A 19,305-nucleotide genomic window follows, 5' to 3' on the forward strand; every position below is an offset into this window, starting at 1 on the left:
CGTTCCGACAGAACGCAGAGGGAATGAGGTCATGCCAAAGGTCACATGGCACATGCCGCGAGGTGTCCTTCCATTTTCAGCTGAGTTATCTGGATGCCCCATGACAGAAAGATCTATATCTCCACAACTGAGTAGCCATTAGCACTCATGTGGATGTGTGTTCAGAGATGCTTAGTCATTTGTAACTGTTTAGAGCAGTGCCCTGTTGACATAATCAGTAGTTTCACACTTTAGGTTTTAATTTACTTTAATTGAAGTTTTTACATCCATGACATAACTAAATTTAATTCAAAATTAACTAGAAGTGTTATTATTATAGTTACATTTAAAAGGCTTTATGTTTGTGTATAGGGTAGTAATAATTATATATATATATATATATATATATATATATATATATATATATATATATATATATATATATATGTGTATGTGTGTGTGTGTGTGTGTGTGTATGTATAATGTTCTTTTTATTTTGTGTTCCTGAAAACAGTGTTTTGTGGTTGTCAACTTTGATAATAATTATAATAAATATTTAGTGATGTCCAAACTTTCTAAACTTTTACGTGACACTGAAGACTAGAGTAATAGTTTTTTATAATTATAAAAATATTTCAGTAGAATACAGTTATTTCAAATAATAGTAATAATACTATTTCTTTATTTAGTTTACCAGTTTTGTCAGGGCAGACAGTATTTTAGTTTCTTGTAAGGAAAGAGATTTCACTTAGTTGTGTTTTGCACAGATGACTTGCAGCTGATGACTGTACCAGAGGATCTCCTGACTCTCCTTAGCAGGGATTGATATGTTATTTTGGGAAGTATAATACTGTAGGGAAATAGAGGGATACCTTGTCCCCTTCCTCTACCTCTGTCTGTCCCCTCGCAGAAGTGGCGTCTCTCTGGTATTTCTCTCCAGAGCCCTAACCCACTTAAAGTGTCATTAGCTCATTAATCACATTGGCACACTCACAGGAGGCCTGAGCTCTTGCCTGACCTACCTGAAAAACCACCCCAAGCAAAAAGCTCTTTCCATCAGAAACTCGTCATTATTTCTCTCCTGCTGTATGTGTGAGTGGGTGGTGGGTCCTAGAAACAAAAACGGTTTGTATAGCTAATGAATTATGCAGTATGGAAATGTTATGGCGCAGACCAAGTTGTATATGATTGTAGTCAAAACTCATGAGAGGTTGGCCTGCAGTCTTTTGCGTGCACGCATTTCTGTGTCCCTTCCACACATTGACAATGTGATGACGTTTTTATAGCAGCTGCAGCTACTGTAAAATGCTTAAACATTACCAGGTCAATAGCTAAGCCATATGGCTGATCCTAAATTGATGTTGATAGACATTCCGAGGTCATGCAAAAGGAGAATAGTTAATGAAGCTGCTAAGCTGCTTCACTCAGGTGAAGATGTGACTAAATAATCTCATTGAGCAGCTGTGGTCTAGATCACAGAATGCGTTTTCTTGGTTCAAAAATACACAGACATAGTGAAATAGTATGGAGCAACATTTTAAAGGATTAGTTTATTTACAGTTCCTGATCATTTACTCCTGCCATGTCATCCATTTCTTCAGTCAATTTATTTATTTATCTTTTAAAATTAAGGTCAGGATGACATTCCAGATTTTTGGGGATTGTAATTCGGCTCTACACGATCCCAGCTGAGGAATAAGGGACTTATCTAGCAAAATAAACTAAACATATAAAAATCCATTAACAATGTTATGAACTTTTTACATTATATTACATTGAAGAATGATCATATGACTTTTTACTTATGCCATGTGACCCGTTCTATTGAATTTTTACAAAATATATGATGCCACACACTTCTTTTCAACACAGTAAAACACAGCAAATCAGCATGTTAAAAAATCAAGACAAAAAGTAATAATGCAAAAAAATTCTGTATTGCCATCACAGAAATAGATTTAGTATATTGGTATATATTTAAAGTATATTGCAAAACATTTCTTTTTAATTGCAAGTTGCAGCCCCACATCTCATCATAGTCAAATTGAAAGGCAGAATTGCAGCATATTTAAAGCGCATTTTATTTTTATCTCAAGCTCTTGACATATTCCCTGTTTCCTAACCAGGTGGACAATGGCAGATGATTACATGCTGCATTGATCAGCTTGTGTGGGATGCACAGTGAGTTTGCGCAGTGATCAGTAACTATTAGCTCTGAGATGTTCTAAGAGAGGATTTTGCTTTTATAACTCTCCCACCTTGATACTCCAAAAAGGCAGTGTATGATGCGTCAGTACTCATAAGTGTTGGTTCGTGCTTTTCACCATCTATAGTAGATTCTGCTATGGAATCCAGAGAGATAAAAACATTTCCTGTGAGAAATGCATTACTGACCTTATTTATTTTTTGACTGAATCAGTTTGCATGGAAATGGCGAAATGGTGTCCCAGATGTGTTTAAACACTTGGCTACTCTCCCGACTATCTTTTTCGTGATTTTTAAGGCCTATACAACCTAAACAACAGCTGGGGCCAGGCTGTGTGCAGAAATGACAAATGCTTTGATGGTGCTTGTGTCGATGGTAGGGCATGATTATATATTTCACATGAAACGAAACGTAAATATAAATTTAACTAAGCAGCAGTTCTGTTCATTTATTTGATCGGTTTTAATATTCAAATAATGTTATAGAAATGAGTAAAACAGAGGTTGTTCAGTTTAATCATTCTTCTTTTCTAATAAAGCATTAGATGAAATGACCTTTAGTAATGATTCTTTCTTATATCAGGACTCATAGTGATGTGTATTTTCACATTTATGCATATGTCTTAAAATGAGCTCTTTAGAGAGTTGTCCTGTGCGAAGTTGAAACAGGACAGAGGGCCTACTATCCTTCTAGACTTAAGCCAAACTGATTTTCATTGAGGATATGTGTAGTTGATACAAATGGTCTCATTACATAATAAACTGAACGTTCAAAGGAAATATATTGTGACTGTAAGGAACATAGGGAAGAAAGGTAAAACAAATCCACTGATATTTCATTTTCATTGTTTCTTACACCATCACTGAGCACACTGTGAAGAAATGAGTGTGCAAATATAGCTTATGAGGCATATGATTAAAAAACATAGCAAACCTATATTATTTAAGCCTTATCTTACTTGAATAACGTTCCAGCATCAGAGCGTAGACCGGAGAGACATAAATGCTTTTGTTAGCACTACTATCATCTATTCACCACCATTTTGCATGAATGCACTAATGCATCGAATTTTTAACTAAATGCATAAATTAATTTCTCAGCAATAACTAGCAGAGACAGCACCGATAAAGGCTGTAAAGTAAAAGGTTTATGATCAAATAATCAAATCAAAGGCATTACACTTTGAGTGTTTTTGCCCTCTGGGTGCTGTAATGTTAACATCCTTTTGCGGTAACAGACTTATTTTGCTGTCTCGCTGAATGGCACTGGACTGCATCCAGAAACTCCATTAGTTTGCAAAACTACATTAGAGGACTCTTGGCAATGGTGAATTACAATCGTAATATAAATGCATCATAAAGAAATGAAGTAAAATACTGAACATCAGACAGATATGTTCCAATTAACCATCTCTTCCAGACCAAACTGCAGGGACTTTAGTGTTTTATCATTGCATTTTTGTATGTTTTTTGCCAGCACAAAGTATTCTGAATTTCCTTGTAGAGGCAATTATTTCATTGTTTCACCAAAAGAATCTGAAAAGTGCCTCATTCCATAATAAATCATGATGGATGTGCAAGATTTGCCATTAGTCATCATGAAAATGCGCCTTTAGCTATCAGTATCTCGAGCAAGGTCAGTTGAAATTTGTGTTTCCAACTGAGCAGGTTTAGAACAATGACTATTCAGTGCCTTTAGACATGTTCATATTTAAATTATTTAAGTCTCCCAACAGACTGCAGAGTGTTTTTTTTTTTATCATTTCAACAGTAAACATGCAGTTAAAACTGTATTGGTGTTTAATTATTATATAAGTAAGCAGTGAACATCTATGCACATGTGGGAGCCCTGGATCTTGTTAAAAAACATTAAAAGATAAGTAAAAAAAAAAAAATGAAAGGAACATTTAAAATTCATCCTCACGTATTAATTAAATAAAATACTTTTAAATAGAATACGACACTGAAAGTTGAAAGACGAAATAGACAGTTTGAGAACAGGCATTGACACAAAAGTCTGACATTGAAACATTAGCACATACGAATGTAAAATATATATTCTGACAACAATGCCTAATGCCCCATGAGAATAAATCAGCAGAATGAGAGGTAAATTCACATAGACTGTGACACAAAAACACTTGAACACCATTTATTTCTAAAGAACTTGAAGTTTGAATAATTTATCCTTCAGATTTATGTATAATGACTTCAGGCATCTTCATTTTAATATACTGTTTATCTTCACAACAGCCTGCTATTCTTTTCTGTCTTCACTCATAAACACAAGCATGATATGATTAGGCATAATTTTGGTGGAATAAGAAATTCCCACTGATATTAATTATTGTTTGTTGTAGTGGCATGATATAATTATTTCTTGGTTTTGTCCAGGTTCACAAACACCTTGACCTTAATATCTGTCGTATTTTATGAAAGCTCTTCAGAGAGAAAACATCTGGAGTCACATTCAAAGTAGACTAAAGCGGTAGTATATTCAAAGGTATCTTATTATCTTGATATAATGACAAGAGTTAGTGACTCAGAACATTAAAGTACATACAGTGCATAGAATGCGTTTTCTTTTGATGCCCTTGTATCGATGTCTAGTAAATACCAGTTTTACATTGTGCATCGTATATGCATATGTCATTATTGGTTAAACTAGATGGCTCTCAGAGTGTTGACATGTGACATGCATGATATCACTCATGGGCATGTTGTCAGCGGTCATTTAGAGTAAACACATGATCAATTGTTTTCATAGCAAATACTAAGCATCACATAACAAAAAAATAAAAATAAAAATAAGCAAATTAAATTGTCAGTGAGTTTGGCAGTGAGTGCTTAATAATATAGTTCGATAACATATTGCAATAAGATTCATTAAGCTAATGCATTTGGTATCATGAACTAACAATTACAGATAACCTACCTTAATGAATGATGTAAATGTAATGTACATTTTTGCATACACTTTAACTGTCACCAAGCCAGCAGAGGGAGCTCTTACCTCTGGGTGATCTGCAATCACTCCCTCTGCTGCTACTTCCTGTCAGAGGACTATAAATACTGCAGCAAGCCACTCAACTGCAGGTTGCATTGTTTCGCCTGTTTCGTTGTTAGATCGCCCGTGGATTATTGTCTCTGGTTTATCTGGTTTTGACCCTGCCTGTCTTCTGATTCCGTGATTGTTTGCTGCCTGACTTGACCACCGCCTGTCTCTGGATTTTGCTATTGTCTTGCCTCTGATATTCCTGTTCGCCCTGTTTGACGCCTGCCTGTTTTGACCATGCCTTCATTTAATAAAAGCCTGCACATGGATCCGCACGCTCAGACCCTTCATACGTGACAGAATGCAACCTACACCACCAGGATCCAGCGGCTTTTCACCCGAACCATGGCCAGGTATGCACCTTGCAATGTCTTTGCTAACCCTCAAGCAGGGCACCCGATCACTTGAGGATTATACTCAGGAATTTCTGGACCTGGCTTACTTCTCTGATTTACCGGACTGTTTGCTAATTGAATTTTTTCACGAGGGAATAAATCAGCCACTCAAAACACAACTTGTTCGAGAGGGTCCACGTGAATCACTGGCACACTTTATTGAGTTTGGTTTAGTGACTGTGGGGTCAGCTCTCACGTTGGGTATTATGGAGGAAGAAGACACTGCATTTATTCCCAAGATGGCCGCCGCCTGCCCAGAGCCGCTTCCCAAGATGGCCGCCGCCTGCCCAGAGCCGCTTCCCAAGATGGTCGCCGCCTGCCCAGAGCCGCTTCCCAAGATGGTCGCCGCCTGCCCAGAGCCGCTTCCCAAGATGGTCGCCGCCTGCCCAGAGCCGCTTCCCAAGATGGTCGCCGCCTGCCCAGAGCCGCTTCCCAAGATGGTCGCCGCCTGCCCAGAGCCGCTTCCCAAGATGGTCGCCGCCTGCCCAGAGCCGCTTCCCAAGATGGTCGCCGCCTGCCCAGAGCCGCTTCCCAAGATGGTCCGCCTGCCCAGAGCCGCTTCCCAAGATGGTCGCCGCCTGCCCAGAGCCGCTTCCCAAGATGGTCGCCGCCTGCCCAGAGCCGCTTCCCAAGATGGTCGCCGCCTGCCCAGAGCCGCTTCCCAAGATGGTCGCCGCCTGCCCAGAGCCGCTTCCCAAGATGGTCGCCGCCTGCCCAGAGCCGCTTCCCAAGATGGTCGCCGCCTGCCCAGAGCCGCTTCCCAAGATGGTCGCCGCCTGCCCAGAGCCGCTTCCCAAGATGGTCGCCGCCTGCCCAGAGCCGCTTCCCAAGATGGTCGCCGCCTGCCCAGAGCCGCTTTCCAACATGGCCGCCTGCCCTGCGCCGCTTTCCAACATGGCCGCCTGCCGTGCAAAGCCTCCAGTGCCCGCGCCTCGTGCCAAGCCTCCAGTGCCCGCGTCTCGTGCCAAGCCTCCAGTGCCCGCGCCTGCGTGCCAAGCCTCCAGTGCCCGCGCCTGCGTGCCAAGCCTCCAGTGCCCGCGCCTCGTGCCAAGCCTCCAGTGCCCGCGCCTCGTGCCAATCCAGTGCCCGCGCCGTGCCAAGCCAAGCCTCCAGTGCCCGCGCCTGCGTGCCAAGCCTCCAGTGCCCGCGTCTCGTGCCAAGCCTCCAGTGCCCGCGTCTCGTGCCAAGCCTCCAGTGCCCGCGTCTCGTGCCAAGCCTCCAGTGCCCGCGCCTCGTGCCAAGCCTCCAGTGCCCGCGCCTGCGTGCCAAGCCTCCAGTGCCCGCGCCTGCGTGCTGGCCTCCAGTGCCCGCGCCTCGTGCCAAGCCTCCAGTGCCCGCGCCTCGTGCCAAGCCTCCAGTGCCCGCGCGCCGTGCCAAGCCTCCAGTGCCCGCGCCTCGTGCCAAGCCTCCAGTGCCCGCGCCTGCGTGCCAAGCCTCCAGTGCCCGCGCCTCGTGCCAAGCCTCCAGTGCCCGCGCCTCGTAGCCCGTCCAGTGCCCGCGCCTGCGCAAAATTAACCCACCCTCCCACCCTTACCACACGCGATTGCCACGGGTCTGCCAGTCTCCATTGCCGCCGTGGGTGAAGGATCCTCGCTTCATCGTCCCGCCTCCGAGCCCCGGACTCCAGCTCGGCTTGTAGACCCGTCGGCTTCCTTAGGCTCCTAGCTCCTCCTCTCCACCGTGCTCCGTCAATCCACCAGCTTCACCAGGCTCCATCGTCTCTCCGGCTACGCCCTGGTCGGTCGTCGACCATCCGTCGCCTCAGGATTCCTCTCCTCCAGCTGCCTCGTCCCTCCGTCCCTCCGGCTCTGTCAGGCTCCTCCCTTCCCCGGCTCTACCTCAGTCCTCTGTCGCTCTGGCCGTCCTTCTCGTCCCCGTCTCCGCATCAGTCGCCAAAGCCTGCGGTGTCGCCTGGGACCTCCAGCGCCTCTGCATCACCCTGGCTCTTCTGCTCTCCGCCTTCGCCTCAGTCTCCTCGACCACCTGCTCCACCGCCGTCGGTCGGCTCCATGGGGTTGATGACCGTTCCCTCTCTATGGCTCCTCCTCCGTCGGCTCCACCACTGACCATCATGGCTGGGCTCGGTGTCGCCTCCCGCTCCTTTTGTCTCTTCCTCCCTGGTCTCAGCTTGCTGACTCCTCCCGAACCCCTCCCAAGCTCCCAGTTATGTTTTGTTTTGTTTGTTTTGTGGAGCGCCAGGAGTCGCTCCCTAGGAGGGGGGGCTATGTCACCAAGCCAGCAGAGGAGCTCTTACCTCTGGGTGATCTGCGATCACTCCTCTGCTGCTACTTCCTGTCAGAGGACTATAAATACTGCAGCAAGCCACTCAACTGCAGGTTGCATTGTGTTTCGTTGTTAGATCGCCCGTGGATTATTGTCTCTGGTTTATCTGGTTTTGACCCTGCCTGTCTTCTGATTCCGTGATTGTTTGCTGCCTGACTTGACCACCGCCTGTCTCTGGATTTTGCTATTGTCTTGCCTCTGATATTCCTGTTCGCCCTGTTTGACGCCTGCCTGTTTTGACCATGCCTTCATTTAATAAAAGCCTGCACATGGATCCGCACGCCTCAGACCCTTCATACGTGACATTAACGTGCTCAAACGTACACATAAAATCAATCCATAATCATTGTGCAGTGTATGTTGTCAAATGATCAATCGTGCTTAATCGCATCCAAAATAACAGAATATATGTGTGTGAGAGCTGTATATATTTAATATGTGTATATAAATGCACAAACATGCATAAATGTGATATTTGTAGTATTAGCCAAAAACACATTAATGGGTCAAAATTAAAGATTTTTTTTAATGCCAAAAATCATTTGAATATTAAGTATAGATATTATGTAAATTTCCTACAAATGTTTAAAAAGTAATATGCATTGTTACATTGTTACATTTTTTTGCAACCTCAAATTCCAGATTAACTTTCAGATTATGTATAAATCTTAATTTTGAAAAATTTACACTTATGACTGGTTTTGTGGTCCAGATTGATATATTTAAGAAAAATGTGTTAGGTTTATATTTTAAATACATTTATATATAACATAAACTATATGAATCTGAATATATGCATGTAAATACATACATGCGGTATGTGTGTGTATTTATATATACTGTACATAATAAATGTGCACAGTACACAAACATTATGTAAAAGAAATACCTTTTACTTTGGATTGAATTCATCGTGATTAATTGTTTGACAGAACTACTTAAAATATTGTATTATTTTCGTAAAATAAAATAGTAGTGTAAGTTAATACACTTTAGCGCTTCAAGCTGTATGAATGAATGTATTAATAAAAATAAAGCTCACTGTAAAATGTACACCGATATACTTTTTTGCTTTTTTAAAAAAGAAAAATTCTAAAAAAAAATACATTGGCTTGTGTTTAATTTCAGATTTAATTTAAGTATGATTAAACCTAATGTGGGTGAAAATTATCATAAGAGAAGCGAGTTAGAGGTGAGGGTCTGTAACATGCCTGGAAGCTGGGCACTATTTTTTTTTTTTGAGTGTGTTTGTGTTTATCAAGGGAACAGAGGATATCCATCAAGCCTTGCAGCTGGGCTACTGAGAGCGAGGAGGTGGATCAGACAGCCAGCTGCAATTACATCTCTTCCCGAGTGGGACTTCCACAGAGAGAGAGAGAGAGAGAGAGAGAGAGAGAGAGAGAGAGAGAGAGAGAGAGAGAGAAAGAGCGAGAGGAACACACACAAACACAGTGTTTCTGAAAGCGAGGGAGGGAGGGATGGAGAGGGATACCACAGGCAGTTTACTCTCTTTAAAAGGCAAAGCGTGCAAAAAGTGGAACAGCTGCCCGGACAACTTGACGATGGATCCGTGCTGCTGCCGTTCTTTTTTCTAATTTTTGAATGTGAAGATGGACAGTTTATATGTATTGCACTGGTTCACTTTGAGCGACTGAGAAAGGCGCTGAGCAGCAGTAGGACTCAAAAGACTGGATGACTGGCTTTCCAACTTTAAAAGTGAGCGGAACGTAAAGACCAATCAGGCTTTTATTGGAAGTCACTAAAGAGATACGCTCTGAAAGAGAAGCCTTCAGACTGACAGAACCGAAGTGGTCCACCTCAGAGGATGAGACCACCTCAAGAGGCTGTCCCTGCGAGCAGTAGGTGAGATGAGCAGTGGTGTTTAGACAGCTATCTGTATGGGGCAGAACTATGTCCTTTAGTGCCAGAGGCAGCATTCCTCAGGAGGGGGCGCAAGGGAGCAATGAGTGGAAAAACCCGCGGGTCAAGAGGGCTGTTCGCATCTCTAGCATTGTCGCACAAGAGGTGAGTTAACAAGGAAGGTATCATCCGGTTTTACTACTCGATAAACACTGCTGTGCAAAGGTATGGGGTCAGTAAGAATTTTTATTCTTTTCATTCTTTCTTTTAGCAAAAACACAGTAAACTGATCAAAAGTGTTAGTAAAAATACTTATAATGCTACAGAGGATTTCTTTTTCAAATAAATGTTGGTTTAAATATTCTATTCCCTAAAAGAATCATGAAAATAATGACAATATATAATAAGAAATGTTCCTGAGGCCCCCGAAGGCCTAAGTAAATTCTTCTTTGCCATGACATTTCAAGTTTTGTTTTTATCGTTATTCAGGAAATAACTTTTCGTTCATACTGTTACTTAGTATTATTGTTTACTGTAATTTTACTTTAAATGCAGCTTTGCTGAAAATAAAAAGACCTTTCAAGACATTTTTTAAAAATCTTATGACTCCAAACATTTCATAAGTAGTGTATTTCACAATGAAATATAGGTGATCTCAGACTATAAATAGTTAAATAATTTAGAATTCTGCAATGTTCTGTATATTTTAAGTAAAAGGAAACATTGATTTTTAAATCAATTGTAATCTAATGGTAGACTGCGTGATTTGTCTCCAGTATTGAGAGACTGGAGTGAAGCATTATTTCAAGAATTACTGCACTATTCTGGACAGAGTTTTGAATGTTACCAATAACATACCATATCCACTGCAGTAAGTAAGACTACATTGCTATTTTAGATTTTAAGATGACCGCATTATTTCACATTATTGTTTCCCTGTGCTCTTGAGATTCACCCAAAAATAATAGTCAACAAGAGGTTGTGCAAATGATACCATGACTATCCCCTGTAGATGGTTACAGTAGGATGCATCTGTTCCTGTATTTAATGTGATGAAAATACAGAACATGAACACTGGCATTTGTCTCTGCCCAGAGCCTTGTGTTGGTGGCATGTAAGATTGGTGTAGTGGTGTCAGAACTGGGCTCTGCTCACCACAGTCACAGCAGTCAGGTCAAGCACCCTACATTCATCTCAACACAAGGATGCCCTTGACTGCCACACCACCGTCTGTGAGGCACTGAGACAATCGCTCACTGCAAATGGTAGTGCCCTATGGGCTGTAGCTTCCTTGATCAGTGGTTGCCCTTTCTGACTGCTTCCCTGAGAGATTAGCATCTTTGTTTCAAATGACAACTCTCTTGTTCTATACTGTGAAGTTTCTTCACAGCCAGATCAGGATGTTCTGGAGCTGGATATTTGCTGGTTGCTCTATAAAGGCTGCTGAGCCGTGTTTTTAATTGATGTGAGGGAGATGTTTATGCACTTCAGTAATGGTCTTTTAATGGAGTTCCTTTCTGTGTGAGGACTTCATGTCATGACATTGGTGGACAGCTGGTGCGAGGTAGGAGATCAGGAGAGTTTTCATCTTGAAGCATGTATGTGCCTGAAACAACGCACAAGGGATGTATATAGCATAGGTTAATGTTCTGTCAAAAAGAGCAAAGGTTAGCGGACGTTTTTTAGCATCTATCTATCTATCTATCTATCTATCTATCTATCTATCTATCTATCTATCTATCTATCTATCTATCTATCTATATGTGTGTGTGTGTGCTGTGCATGTTTATTATGTATAAATCATATAAACACACACACATATGCATGTATATATATTTTTTTAAATATGGTGTACTTGTATATTAAATATATATTATATATCAAATGTTTGAAGGCACTGATATATATATATCATTTTATATATAATATATATAATGAGGATGAATACAATATTTTACTTTGTACCCAAAATATTCTTTAAATTAGTGGTTGACTTATATGGGTTTTCACAGGATTTATATATAATAGCATATTGCAACATATTGCACCCAATCTGATAAATTAAAAGTGTGTCTACTTCAGGTTTCACTGCATAGAGCTCTGTAAAGTAATAGACATCTTGGCTATAGATCAAAGTTGTAAACTGTCTGGTGAGTCAGTGAACAAGGAGCCAGTAGGATAACAGTTTTTATGGTTTGTTGGAGCTTCATTGCAGTTCTGTCCCAGAAGGCTATTTTGAGTCCCAAGGCTGGTTCCTTCACCCTCACGTCCTCTCCCTTTCCTACCCCTGCTGTGTTCTCATCTCACACTGGCCTTGGACAGACATGTCCACCCCTTCACCCAGCAGACACACACAGCCAATTCACAAGGACAGTGTAATCATGCCACAGGAGCCAAATATATTTGTCACCAATTGTCAGAGAAATGGGTAAAGCGAACATGATGTGAAATATAGCATTTGATTATATGTAAATGCATGTAGCAGAATCAAATTATAAAATGCATTGTTTACAAGTTACATAAAACATATCTGCAAGCTCCAATTACAATGTTGGTCACACATGTGGAAAGCAAAAATGGCCTTGTAGCAAATACATATATATTGAAAATCACTTTTATGTGCAAAAATCATCCCATTTGATATTATATTTGAGGGAAAGTTCAATTAAATCTGTAGGAAAAGTTCATCTAGAAAAACTGAACCAAATTACTTTGATGCATTTTGGGGCTTTCATTACCTTTCTGATAAAATAATAGGAATATAATATAATTACTGCTTGTTTTATAATAGGCTTGGGCTGAGTTTACCTTCAGATCATTATCCTGCATCAAGACCACTAAACCCCACTGTGTTTTTTGCAGCAAATACACTGCAAAGTTGTTTTTTTTACAGATTAGCTCTGACTGTGGTGATGAGGAGTATAAATGAATAAATACAGAGATAACAAAAGGTGCTCGTTGGAGTGAGATGATGCTGGATAATCAGCACTGGGTAAATCAGTCCTTGAGATGAGGAACACAGAAGGATTTTGGCAGGATTTATCATCTGAGGTGACAGAAATTCAATAATGGTAATGCACATTTCTGCAGGTTCATCTTCAAGAGAATTGAAGTATTGATTGAAGGTCTCAAAGTTAACTCCTCCTATACACTGGATATTAATAAATTAAGGAAGAAAAGCTTTTTACTACAGAAAAAAGCTATTAGCATCTTTGCAGAGTATTTTGGGTGGACCTCTCTTTGAAGTGACACTATTTCTTTTTTTACCTAAGTGAAATGATTTTGTATCAAACCATTTATATTTCCCTCCTTTTTTGTGTATATATTTATTCATGAGACAACTTCTTTCTTGTAAGTCACTTAATAATAAATCAGATAAGACCTGTATTAAATGTACATGATAATAATAGGCAAAACTTGCAAGAGGCCCAAGAATGTTTTTTTTTTTGTTCTCATGGCATCTATTTACACTAAGTAAAAAATAGCAAGCATTTTTCCTTCCCTTTCCAGTCTGGCAATTCCAAAAGCCATATGTAAATTCAGTTTACTTCTTAACAACTATTTTTTTGTATTGAAAAAAAAGCAACAGTTTAATCTCAAGAGTTTGGTGCGCACTCTTCCTTTCTCTCTCTCTCTCTCTCTCTCTCTCTCTCTCTCTTTCTCTGTATGTATATTTAAGTGACTGGCATCTATACTGCATCTCAGTAGCACAAACAGGACGCTTGTTTTCAAAAATGGCTTTACCTCAAAATCTTCAATTTTTTCAATCAGACTGTTTTAGAACAATAGTTACACAGCACAGAGCATAGCAGTAGATGGATTGCAAGATACCAGAGAAGCAACCAGTAAGTGGAAGTAGAAGTCAGCAGAAAACATAGATATAGGGGGTGGACAGGTCCTGGATCCCGAGGAGAGCAGCTCCTGAGCTCACCGTTCTCCAGGGCTGCTCGAGGAGTCAGGGATTCTGCCACTTCGGCCGTGAGCAGTGGCATTCGGAAGATTGTTTGTGGATCATGATTCTGACCTTGGTGCTGAAGCCGTTGAATAAGCTCTTCCAGTCCTGTGCTCTTTCTGTTCAGCCTCAGCCTTCATTTCAGACACACATGCCTTGCAAACAAGGCTCTCAGAGCCTCCGCTTTTGGGACAAGACGAGTCCCGTTCTTGCCCAGGAGAGCAGAAAGGTAAGAACAGCCAGAGTCTTTGATGTTGAAACATATACTTATTTATGTGGATTATTAGTTTAGAGGGTTAGTTGTTGTTGGCTGTCTGTTTTTTCCTGTTCCTCAAGGTAATGAGTGCTGAGGCAAGTCATGGATGGAAACTACACCAGCCTTTTCATAGATTTTTAACCTAGTTACAAAAATAGATGCATGAATTAAATATAATTAATCTGGAAGCTAACTGAGATTTTGACTTTATGAGCCATTTAGTGCAGGCGTTATTTGTGAGGACAAGCGCAAGTGGGATGAGGTCTTTTGATTAAGAAAATAGCCTGACTTTGATTTCCATAAACAAATTAGGTCTAGAAGATCTGTTTTTTCTCCCACTTGCTTTTCAGTCTGCTGCGGATGTATTTCTTCATCCTAATGGTACATAATGAGCAAGAGAAGTATTAGATTAACATAAATGAATTATGATTCTGCTTCACTGGCCTTTGGTAGACTAAGTTCAAGGCTGTTGTGGAACAGAAAGTCATTTGAACTTTTATTTACATTAAATTGATCTTAAGTACATACAAATATCTGTAACTACGAGCTCTGAAGAATAGCTGGTGTGTTTATAATTGGTGTGTTTATTAGTATAATCAAGGCAGTAAATTGCAAGTAAGCGTGATTAAACTCTCTCACTGGAGCTTTGAACAAATTTCTAAACTCTGGTCATCTCTTTGGGGGCTTGGAAAAAGTAATGAGATGAAGTTTGCTGCCTAAGAGGGTGTTTACAAGTGTAAAGCATTAATGTTCTCCCCGCAGTGATGTGTACTCAGTGGATATCTCGGAGACTAAACACGGCTTCATTACTTCACCCACACCGAGTTACGGCCCACTCAGTTCTTGTCAGAAACATGATAATATTTCTGTCCTGCAGCGAGCTTTGTAAATGGTTTGGAAAAATGGGGGAAATTAACTAAACAGTTTCTGGTCTGACTGGCTGAAAATCTTCATGTCTCATGAACTTATGAGAACAAAGGACTTTTTTTATTTTTGTCTTTTTTACATTTATGTAGCATTTCAGAATTAAAAAATGGGGCACACCATCTTTGTCCTTTGATTGTATTGAGTGAATAAACATGATTTAAAGACTTCTATTACTGGCACACTAGCTTGAATTTATTTAAAACAAATAAAATGCAATATATATATATATATATATATATATATATATATATATATATATATATATATATATATATATATATATATATATATATATATATATATATATATATAAAATGTCATAGTAAATGCTGGAGAGAATGTGTTTTTGTCTTAATCACTTAAACAGTCCTAATTTATGACATTAATCTGAAAGGAGCTCTCATTGTGAAATATATTTTTCCTCAGGTGCTGTCTCTGGGTGCAGATGTCCTTCCTGAGTATAAGCTCCAGGCTCCCCGAATCCACAAATGGACCATTTTACACTACAGCCCCTTTAAAGCAGTCTGGGACTGGGTCATCTTGCTGCTTGTCATCTATACGGCCATCTTTACACCTTATTCGGCTGCGTTCCTGCTCAGCGATGAGGAAGAGGCCGCCATGCAGCGCTGCGGTTACTCCTGCAGTCCACTCAACGTGGTGGACCTCATTGTGGATATCATGTTCGTGGTGGACATTGTGATTAACTTTCGCACAACCTACGTGAACAGCAACGATGAAGTGGTCAGTCAGCCCGGCCGAATAGCAATCCACTATTTTAAAGGCTGGTTCCTCATTGACATGGTGGCTGCCATTCCTTTCGACTTGCTCATTTATCGCTCCGTAGAAGATGTGAGTAAACTCATTTTGTTTTTTAATGGAATACTTCACACAGAAATGAAGATTAGCTAAAACTACTCTCTCAGATTAGCTAAAACTACTGACACAGATTGAGAGTCCAAACCGCTAATAAAAATAATAATAGGAGACTAAAAAATGTTTGGTAAATCAAACCATCAAGTTCTTTCCATAATAGTGCTTTCTCATTCTGATGGCACCCATTCACTGCAGAGGAACCATTGATTCGATGCTAGATATCTTCAAATATGTATTGATAATGATATAAACTAGATGGAATTTAAATTTTTGATTGAAGTCTTATTTTTATTATGTTGTTATAGCTTCTGCTAACATCTTTTAACCTTTCAGTCCTCATTGTTTTCCTGTATTGACAGACGACGACTCTGATTGGTCTTTTGAAGACTGCTCGGCTGCTGCGATTAGTGCGTGTGGCACGTAAACTCGATCGCTACTCCGAGTATGGAGCCGCGGTGCTCTTTCTCCTCATGTGCACCTTCGCACTAATCGCTCATTGGCTGGCCTGCATCTGGTATGCTATTGGAAATGTGGAGAGGAGCGGCCAATCTCGGATCGGTTGGCTTGATTCTTTGGGTGAACAGCTGGGGAAACCGTATAATAAGACGAATCCTGCATCAGGACCCTCCATTAAAGATAAATATGTCACTGCTCTATACTTCACCTTCAGCAGCCTCACCAGCGTGGGATTTGGAAACGTCTCTCCAAACACCAACTCTGAGAAGATCTTTTCTATCTGTGTCATGCTTATTGGAGGTTAGTGTTCATTTATATGACAGCAGAACTGATTTTCTTTTTTTACAATTTGGAATTTATGTATGAGGTTCACTAAAAGTAAAACAAAAGAAATTGTAATTGTATTTCTCTGCCATCATGTAGATGTAAATTGACATTCAACAGCCATTTTTGTCATGTATGCTCTAAATGTATTAATGTAGGCTGAATTTATTTGATCAAAATACTGTAACAAAATTAAAAGTTCAATGAACAAAATTCACATACACACAAAAAAATCTGCTGGTCGTGATACACCATGACAAAATGGCTAGTTGTCAATAATATTTTTAGCATTACATAACTATGTGACTATATGTACAAAAACTTTGTATTGCTTCCTTCATGTACAGTTAGAGTAAACATCCTTACACTTAATGCACATGAGCTTCAACCAATATATGCGTAGGTCTGTTGAAGTCATGTTATGTTTTCATTATTTGGTTTTATGAAAATAACAGAAGCATGTTGAGTGGATTTTTGTTTTGCAAAAGCTCTGACAAGTAAAAAATAAAGTGATATGGCTGACCCCAAACTTTTGAACAGTGGTGTATGTCATAAACAATATTATATAATATATAATAATTTTAGTATTCAATGTAAATTTGTTTGTATTTTTTAGGATTAATATTGTTATTTTTTACACACAGTATAAATAGTTTTTTATACATGAAAATATACATCTGCCCTTATATTTTACTAAGGGGGTCCCTTACAAGGAGATTATCATATTTGGGGTCTAACTCAGGTCTAAACTTTCAGTAAAACAACATTTCTGTATTTTATAAAGAATCTATAATAGTAAACTTGATTATTGGACATGCCTTTTTGGGGCATTTTGAAGACTTAAGGTCTTTGAACACTTGAAGTCTGAAGTTCTCAGTAGAAATTTTCACACGTTTTAAAATAAATACAACCTCACGTTGTGTGAATTGTATTTACACTGTCTCCGAAACTTTCATCTGTCATAAAAAAATTTAGACCAAATTTGATTTTCCACACTTTCGAATCCGTAGCAATTTTGATAGGAAAGGATGATGAAAAATTTTTTCAGGAGCTTGAAGTGGATTAACACACTGCTCTGAAAGACAATGTTTGTGTGTTGTTCTCGTCACAGCGCTGATGTATGCCAGCATATTTGGAAACGTGTCAGCCATCATCCAGAGGCTGTACTCTGGCACGGCACGTTACCACACTCAGATGCTGCGGGTTCGGGAGTTCATCCGTTTCCACCAGATCCCCAACCCACTCAGGCAAAGGCTGGAGGAGTATTTTCAGCACGCTTGGTCCTACACTAACGGCATTGACATGAATGCTGTGAGTCACAGAGACACATACAGAATAGCCCTCTTGTCAACACCTGGGCGTACACTATTTTTTCCACTCTGTTTATTTTTGCATGCACACACGACAGAGCACATAACGTTGCACCATTTATCACATTAACCTGTGTTTTATCACATTGCAGGTGCTGAAGGGGTTCCCAGAGTGCTTACAGGCAGACATCTGTTTGCATCTAAATCGTACACTGCTGCAGAACTGTAAAGCTTTCAAGGGCTCCACTAAAGGTTGCTTACGTGCTTTGGCTATGAAGTTCAAGACTACACATGCTCCACCTGGAGACACCTTGGTCCATGCTGGTGATGTCATTTCGGCGCTGTACTTCATTTCTCGTGGCTCCATTGAGATCTTAAAGGGAGATGTGGTAGTGGCCATTTTAGGTAAGTGATAAATCAAACAGAAAAGAGCAAAAGAAATCTGACCATCTCATTGTGATCATATACATATATCGTGGGGCATTCCATGGAGCTCTTCCCCCGCAAAAAACAATTCCCTAGAACACAAACTTAGTATAGTACACATTATTATATTATTTATATACATTCTGTTACAGTAAAACTAAAATTTTTCTGCCTATCATTAAAATACTGTTCAACATGAAATAAACAGACTGTATGGATAAAATGTTTTAGCTCAAATTTAGGTGATCATACAATTTTATACGCCAATGTGCTTTAAAAATATGGGGAAAATGTCCTTCATGAATCTATGTTCAGTTAGAGTGAACATTTTTATATTTAATGTACATGAGCTTCAACCAATATGTATGTTAGTCTGTTGACTTTATCTAATGTTTTGGTAATTTGTTTTTATTTGAAAAAAGGCGTGCTGGTTGTACTCAGATGTGATTTGTTTTGTAGTTCAACAGCTCTAGTACTCGCTATGTAGTGTATGAATATCTTTTAATCTTTAAAGACATTTTATTGTGATACTATCTTTTTTTACCCACCATTAGAGTTCTTTTAGATATATAAACAATCATTTATATTATTTTATTTTACAGTATTCATTCTTGGTGTATTTGAGATGTTTGAGAAATAAGAAATGTTGTTGTATGGCTCCATCTTGTGGACATTTAATTATTTTTCATGCTAGGTTTCTTTTAATGACACACAGCACCATCTGTTGTTGATGCATAAAAACATCTGCTTTCTAAGGATGTATTTGGAATAACATGCTAGCATACTGCATACTCTTAAGCCGTGGTCACACCGGACTTTTAGCATGAAAAATTTACGTCACACCCTGCAGACTTTTCAAAAATTAAATCAATGGAATGAAAAATGTAGTGTGACCTGCTCTTTACCGTTTCTGCCTTATATTGCAAAAATATAACTGGTTTGAAATATGAATTCAAAGTGTTTAATGTCTTTTACCTGAGGAAAGATGCATTATGTGACTCAAA

The 19,305-nt window shown here is 39.8% G+C and overlaps 1 protein-coding gene across 1 annotated transcript in view; it reads left to right on the plus strand.

Annotated features, from left to right (window-relative positions):
• Positions 1-19,305, plus strand: part of kcnh2a (potassium voltage-gated channel, subfamily H (eag-related), member 2a) — a 34,475-nt gene that overhangs the window by 11,409 nt on the left and 3,761 nt on the right. Inside the window, exons 6-9 of the mRNA XM_043256326.1 lie at positions 15,339-15,761; positions 16,145-16,541; positions 17,677-17,876; positions 18,028-18,280. Of these exons, the coding sequence (XP_043112261.1) occupies positions 15,339-15,761; positions 16,145-16,541; positions 17,677-17,876; positions 18,028-18,280 (1,273 nt within the window). The remainder of the gene's footprint in view (positions 1-15,338; positions 15,762-16,144; positions 16,542-17,676; positions 17,877-18,027; positions 18,281-19,305) is intronic.

This window comes from Puntigrus tetrazona, chromosome 2, assembly GCF_018831695.1.
Source record: "Puntigrus tetrazona isolate hp1 chromosome 2, ASM1883169v1, whole genome shotgun sequence".
Classification (NCBI taxonomy): Eukaryota; Metazoa; Chordata; class Actinopteri; order Cypriniformes; family Cyprinidae; genus Puntigrus; species Puntigrus tetrazona.